We start from the raw sequence: 7,435 nt of genomic DNA, 5'->3' as shown, positions 1-7,435 counted from the left end.
AGCATTTGATCAAACACTAAGGACATGGGAAGAAGAGCACGAATGTTACTGTAGAGGTCAAAGAATTCTTGTCTGAAGACCACACGACAACAATGGGGAAGACGAGCATATTTTAGGACATAGTTCATGTCAAGGGACCATTAGGGTTTCATGTCAGCCTCTTCAGCCTAGAACGTTGAGTCTTCTTTCTATCTATCTGTATTTATATGGTGCTGATCCTTTCAAGTTGTCGTTCCTACTGTCGAGCATTGGGCACTGAGCTCTTGCATCCCGGCTGCAGTGCTGCTGCTTTGATTGCGGTCTCCCTGTTGGTTGGTTGGTTGGTCTCTCATGGATTCCAATGAGACCTTCTTGGCGGGAACAGTTAGCTGTAACACCGACACATACGTGGTTATTTCTTTTTTTTTTTTTTTGTTCTCAAGCAGACTTCTCAATCTTCTGAAGTCACTGTCAAATATATGTTGAAATTGTTTCGATCTTTATCTGCTTTGTTCGAACTATGTCGCTAAGAAGATTTATTCTCGATCATAGTATTTCATACAAAACTTGTTTTGTGAGAATGCTGCGTGAGATGTCTTCGATCCGATATGAAAGTTAAGTATCAAGATGGTTCGAATACGATTGACAGAGTCAAAGAATTCTTTTCGTATCTAAAGAGACCTCTATCTATAATATGGACGTATTGACTAAATGATTTCGGATTCCGACCGACAGAAGATATGTTTTTGTTTATATAAATTAGGAGGAAGGATTTTTCTCAATAAATCAAAAAGATTTTTTCGTATAATTAGAAAAATCTTATTTACTGGATGATGTTTTTCGCTATGAACTTAATTAATATAGTCAAAGAAATATGATCCAAGCGTCGAGTTCGAATAGGTTCCACGAAAATATTCATCATATCACCTCTAACTTTGTTTCTGAAAGGAAAGAAAGGGAATGAAGCAATAATTGCCACAGATCGAGTGCATGCCTGCCGACTGATACATGTGATGATGCTCTTATTCATCATATCACCCATGGTTTTTTTACTTCATCTCCAATTACTCTCGAGTCTTCCTCGATCCTGCGGTCCTTTCGATGAAGCTGTCGTCCATCCATGGTTCACGACATACACAATGCTTTATGTTCGACTGTAGTCGTTCGCATGGTGTTATGTACCACCGGCACTAATCATATCGAGCACCATAAGTTACAGCAAGATTGCAGTACACAGCTTGACATAGTTCGACGAGTACACTAAACAAAGCCATACTCCGGCAAGTTTTCTCCTTGGACAGCAGAAGCTACAGTACTAAGTTGCAGGCAGGAGATGTGACATGGTGATGCTCGTGTTCACCCAAGCCTAGAAGAGATGATGGATCTGCTGCATGGCATTAGAATGATGCCGATGCCCGGGGAGGCGACTGCCAGAACTGCGCATGCTTCACCTTGGAGATGCTGTTGAGCACGCCCAGAGGCGTCACGTCCCCCACCACCGTCACCTTCTTCGTCGCCAAGTCCACGCTGAAGGATGAAACCCCTGCTCGAGGAATCCCTGCTTTCTTCAGCCAAATGTTATCCGAGTATGATCATGACAAGACCAGATGATCTCACCTTGCATCTTGGCTATGTGCCTCCTCACCTTCCCTTCACAACCCTTGCAGTGCAAGGACACTCTCAGGACGACAACCTGAAGAGTGACGAAGTCAGGCGCTCCTCTTCCAGCAATGGGAAACGAGGAAGAGAGTTTGACGCGGTACGGTACCTGATCCTGTGTTCTGGTAGAAGAAGATGGCCTACGAACGGCTCGTTCGCTACAGCTTCTCACGCACTGCTGCGACCTCAGCGTTTCGATCGGGAACGGAGACGGTGGCGGAATCGGCTGAGGGCCAGGGAATATATCGTAGAAGGCGGCGTCGTCAAGTCTGAATCTGGATGAGCTCAGGAGACACCGGGAGGAGTCGGCGGGGTTGACAAGGTCAGCTTGTTTCGCGGAGATTTTCCTGCCGGCCTTCGGGTTATGGCTTCGCGGCTTGGAGGTGAACTGAGACCTGGTTCTCTGTGGGTCTCTCAGGTGAGGCGTGTGGCGATCGATGGCTCTTCCAGTCACAGGCTGAACTATAGATCCCTGGTGTATGGTCGAGCAAACGGCCGCAGAAGAAGGAGACGCACAGGAGAAGCCCGCAGCTTTGATCTCTCTAAAGAGCAAAGGAGCCATATCTTTCAGTGAGAAGGAGCATCCGTTTGGTGACGGAGGGAGGAGAGATGTCACGAGGGGTGGTCGGCTGGATGTGCTCTTAAACAAGGAGAAAGGTGGCAGGAGACAACAGTGCAAGATCGAGGGCCACGACCTTCAGGTGAGTGAAAGGATGCGTCAATGATCGAGTTCAACTTTATGTAAGGATGACCGACACCAATCGAACACTACTCCTCCAGCTTTTACAGCAAGGGGAAGAAGAAGAGCTGAAGCTTGTCATCCAAAAAGCAAACCCTACAAAACAAATGCTACGGCTGAAACCTTTCGGCCACGTTGACTACGTTTTTGCACTGACGACACCAGCACCTACTGGTCTTAAACAAGAGTTGAGACGACTCAGTGACTCTTCCTGTTGTATGTGTAGGGAGAAGAAGAAGAAGAAGAAGAAGAAGAAGACATCGGTGCTCGTTTTAAGCCTGATTTGTGGCCATGGGTGTCGTGATGCTGTTGGTCCTGTCGACGCTGCTAAGCCAAAGATAAAGAAGGAACGGCTCAAGCGGCGATTTGTACTAAACAAATGATAATATCGTACCTGACGTGTAATGTTTCCTTTCTCGAGGAAAGTTAATTGCTGCATGAATTATTTGGAAACTATACTCCAATGAATTCCTCCTGTTGATCCTTCTTTTTATCCATCAAAAGAATTCTTTTCGGACGAAGGGATTCGTATTAGCTTCAGAATTCTATTCGAGTAACTCATCATCGATTTATCTCGATTATCGTATCAGATCATCTAACTAAACTTTTGTTTTTGCAACTAGGAATTCTAAGAAGAAAGAGAAACCATTGCAAAAATGGTGATATGTTGTGGGTGGAATCGTAGGAGTAACTATATCTTGTAATGACACTTTACCTGATCTGATGATTCTGGAGAAATTGGGGCGAGAACAATGCGTGGAGTTAAGTAACAAATCAGTAAAATAAGTAGATCTTGTAAAGACACTTTGGTTGATCTGATTCTGGAGAGAACAATGTGCAGAGTTAGGTAGCAAATCAGTAAAATAAAGACAAAGATCCACTTTTTTCTTCTTTTCCTATCCATCCTAAGATTCCTCTCCCACCCAACATTGGAATCTGATGCTCATTGTGACTACTGCTGCTGCTTTAAGCACTCCCTCACTGTGGGCTGTGTTTCCTCTCAGCACAATCCTCTGATCTGAGATTGCCTCTCATGCAACACACTTGTTTTGTTTGCTCTTGGTATCTTCATCATATCAGTAGCATTCGCAACTCATCTTTGTGCTGTGTATCTTGAGACTTGTGGATTCCTGTGTTCTCCTCTCAGGAGCCAATGAGGTGTTTTGGGGATTGGAAAGATAGGATTGTTCGGACTTCAGCCATCAACTTTTGACATCAAATTTATATTTGGAGGTCTCTTTTGCATCTTGACCTCTGTTTGTGCATCCTCTGAGTCTCTGTGTCAACCCTCTCTACATGCTTTTTCTGAGGTTTCAATCTTATCTTTGCAATTATAGTATCTTGGTACCCTACACATGGACTGGCAAATGGGTTTGCTTTAAGGCCTTTAAACAAAGCAATTAGGTTAAGATAAAGGAAGTGATGCTCGCATTCCATGGAAGCAACCTTGGGTAATGATGATGGGAAGGGATCCAGAAAATTAAATTCATGCACACCAGACTTTGCAGGAGGACAAGAGAAGGTTGGCTTCACAAAAAGAGAGAGAGAGAGTGATTACCTTTTGATGAAGAAAAAAATATCTATGAATTAGGCAAGTTGAGTTTGCTTTCGTTGTAGGTGGTGTTGTCTTTTTGACAAATAGAAAGGACCTGATGGATGGAAGTCATACTGATACAGTAGTATGTATGAATACAATTTTAGGTGCTGCTGCAGCTTTGCCTGGACATTGTTCTATAAATAGGATCAGAGATTGCAGGAAACAAGGAAATGTTAGAAACAACTTTCTATTGTTAATCTGCCAGTTGAAGTCTCATGATTAATCCTCTAGGCATGCTCAAAGTGTTTACCCAAGTAATGATGCCTGCTGATGAGGATCATCCTTGTTTAATGATCATCCCCTTGAGTTGGGTGGACTCTGACTTCAGTGCCAAATGGTCAAAATCAATCATACAGATTCTCATTTTGCATTTATGTAATCTAAGAATGCATATTATTTGCATAAGGTCAGTCGGAGAAGTAGGAATGAAACGAATTGGACATGAGATGTTAGAAGTTGAACCTCATCAGTGTTTACCAATACAGCATCATAGAACACATCTAGATCATGGAATATATATGATTACTCCAAGACCATAACAAATGATACTGCTACTTGAGGTAATACTACCACTACTACTTAAGATTTGCTTCAAGTACTACTATGGCTGCTGCCAATGATGCCACCAGTATTCTCTCTCTGAAAGTTGTGTGCACCTTTTTCATATCACGAAGTAGTTTACAGAAGATTTGGTGGAATTAGAGGATGGCTTCTGCTATCTCTCACGACTCAAACCGGTGAAGTTGCATCCTGTTAAGCCGCCTTTGTGGCAGCATGCTTCTTTGAGGAGTCATAAAGCAACTTTGAGCGGTGTGCATCATCCATAAGATGCCTGCCAATGGATAAAAGAAGTCTGCGGTAACTCAACCGTTAGGATCGGAGCGGCACTCAGAGGGGGGTGAATTAGTATAACGGATTAAAACTTCAGTTTTAAAACAATCTTTCGTACGATAAGAACGGAACTTGAAAAGCTTAACTTGAAAGTGTATTCTTAAAGTTGCACAGCAAAGGTAATAAGGAACTAAAGCATGTAAGAAGGTTTGTAGTAATGTAAATAGCAATAATGAAATGCAAATCAGAGATTATGTCGATTTTAGAGTGGTTCGGTCAAATGACCTACATCCACTTGCGAGGCCCCTCTTCGATGAGGCTCCCACCTTCCACTAGCAAATCTCTTGAAATGGAAGGGTAAATACCCCTCTTACAACCTTTTACAATCAGTTCAACCTCTTACAAATTTTCAATAAGAAAGAAGGAGGAGAACTCTCTAGCAAATTGAAAACAAGACTTACTAAGACTTTCTAAGACTTTTCTCTCAATCAAATGCTTCTCAAAAGTTGTTATCTCAACTGAGATTTGAGGGGTATTTATAGGCCTCAAGAGGATTCAAATTTGGGCTCCAAAATTTGAATTCTCTTTGGGTTCCCGATGCTGGCGGTGCCACCGCCCAGCCCAGGAGGTGTCACCGCCCAGCTCTCGGGTGCTGGGCGGTGCCACCGCCTAGGCCAATTCAGCTCACTGGTTGGGCTCCAAACTTGGCCCAAACCAGTCCGAACTCGGGCCCAATTGGCCCCTAACCAGGATATAGGATTATCTCTTAATCCTAATCCTAATTATAAGTGAACTACATAACAAAAAACGCATCCTAAGCAAGCTTTCAACCGCGAACGTCGAGTCTTGTTTCGGCGAGCTTTCCGATGAACTTCTTCCGACGGACTCCCAGCAAGCTCCCGAACTTGTGATGACTTTAACGAGTAGCCGAGCCTTCTTGGTGATCTCCGTGAACCTCCGACGATCTCTTCGGCGAACTTTCGAAAATTCCGACAGGTTCCCGATTTCTTCTCGATTGGTTCCGGCAACATCTCCGACGATTCTTCGGACTCTTAAACGTCCATCGAACTTGACTCCGGTATACTTGCTTTGTGTTTTCTGGTTATCGTAGTTAATCCTACACACTTAGCTCAATAATATGGATTAGATCAATTAACCCATCAATTGATTTTATCATCAAAATCCGAGATTCAACAATCTCCCCATTTTTTACGATGACAATCAATTGATGACGGAGTTAAACATAACTCCCCCTATCTATATGTCATATTATGATAAGATGAAAACACTTGAATTTCATTCATTGAATTCAAGCATAAACCGATAAGTTCTAACCGTCGAACTTATCGTTATTCTCATTAAGCAATAGTAAATGCGAAACTTCGATGAAAATCATAAGTTAAATGATATGGGACGATTTTTACTACGATAGGAGATAAAGATTTTCAACATGAATTTCATGATATGGATGTAAGGCATGCTTTCAATATGATCAATCAATCTTGTGATATTCTCAAGGATTTTGCAAGGCATTTTGCAAGGCATATAAGACATTCATACAAGCTTTTGTAATTTATATAAGTCATGCTATCAAAATGGTACAAGTCATCACTTTTCTCCCCCTTTGTCATCAACAAAAAGAGAACGAGACTTGAAACACATAATTTGTGATTATAACATTGATCATACAAAAATTTTATCATCCAAAATTAAGTATGCTAAAATGTTTATGTCAAGTTCATCATAAAGGAAAATTTAACATTCATCCATTTTATCAAATCTCTTCTTTCTATAATAAAAAATTATAGGTGTATAAGGAAGAGATCGTGATTAAAAAATTCAAGTAGTAACTCCAATAAGTCAAGATCATAATTCGAATACAAACTCATTTAAATTCAAATTGTCAACTTGAAACTCATAATCAAGCCATCAAAATTAATTTCGAGATTCATAAAATCATTAATCTTGATCAAATGGGAGCAGTGTTTGACTCAAGATAGGATAAGATAATTTAACAAGTCATTTAGAATCGAAAGAGAAGGATTAGATTCACCGAGGAGAGGAACGAAGAGAGAATGAAAAACTTTACGGAAAATCCATTTAAACACATTTATTCTTTGGGACAATTCAACATACCTAATTCCCTTCTAATGAATTCAAATTGGTCTTCGTTCAAAGCTTTTGTAAATATATCTGCTAATTGATGCTTTGTGTCAATGAATTCTAGAACAACATTATTGTTAAGGATATGATCGCGTATAAAATGATGCCTAACATCGATGTGCTTGGTTCTAGAGTGCTAAATTGGATTTTTAGTAAGACATATGGCACTAGTATTATCACATTTTATAGGAATGTTTTTAAAGTGAATTCCATAGTCTTCTAATGTATTTTTCATCCAAATAACTTGTGCACAACATGCACTTGCAGTAATGTATTCGGCTTCCGCCGTAGATAGTGCAACTAAATTTTGTTTCTTGGAAATACAAGAAACAAGTGCATGTCCTAAAAATTGGCATGTTCCGGATGTACTTTTTCTATCTATCCTGCATCCGCCAAAATCGGCATCTGCATAAGCTATTAGATCGAATTTTTCATATTTTGGATACCACAATCCTAAATTTGGAGTT

The 7,435-nt window shown here is 41.0% G+C and overlaps 1 protein-coding gene across 1 annotated transcript; it reads right to left on the bottom strand.

The window, feature by feature from the left end:
- Positions 1-920: 920 nt before the first annotated feature.
- LOC135643163 (protein SODIUM POTASSIUM ROOT DEFECTIVE 3-like) lies at positions 921-2,610 on the bottom strand. Its single transcript, XM_065159811.1, has 3 exons — positions 1,748-2,610; positions 1,597-1,672; positions 921-1,522 (listed from the first exon to the last, which is right to left on the bottom strand). The coding sequence occupies exons 1-3, from the start codon at positions 2,198-2,200 to the stop codon at positions 1,377-1,379; spliced, it is 675 nt and encodes a 224-aa protein (XP_065015883.1). The 5' UTR covers positions 2,201-2,610; the 3' UTR covers positions 921-1,376.
- Positions 2,611-7,435: the final 4,825 nt, after the last annotated feature.

This window comes from Musa acuminata, chromosome BXJ3-7, assembly GCF_036884655.1.
Source record: "Musa acuminata AAA Group cultivar baxijiao chromosome BXJ3-7, Cavendish_Baxijiao_AAA, whole genome shotgun sequence".
Taxonomy (NCBI): domain Eukaryota; kingdom Viridiplantae; phylum Streptophyta; class Magnoliopsida; order Zingiberales; family Musaceae; genus Musa; species Musa acuminata.
This window is presented reverse-complemented; position numbering and strand designations above follow the sequence as displayed.

Bases quoted from the DNA above. Each gene is read 5' to 3' on its own strand.
- LOC135643163 (XM_065159811.1), bottom strand. From the start codon at position 2,200: ATGGCTCCTTTGCTCTTTAGAGAGATCAAAGCTGCGGGCTTCTCCTGT. The intron at 1,673-1,747 runs GTACCGTACCGC...GTCACTCTTCAG, and splicing joins CTACCAGAACACAGGATCAG to GTTGTCGTCCTGAGAGTGTC. The intron at 1,523-1,596 runs GTGAGATCATCT...TTCCTCGAGCAG, and splicing joins GCACATAGCCAAGATGCAAG to GGGTTTCATCCTTCAGCGTG.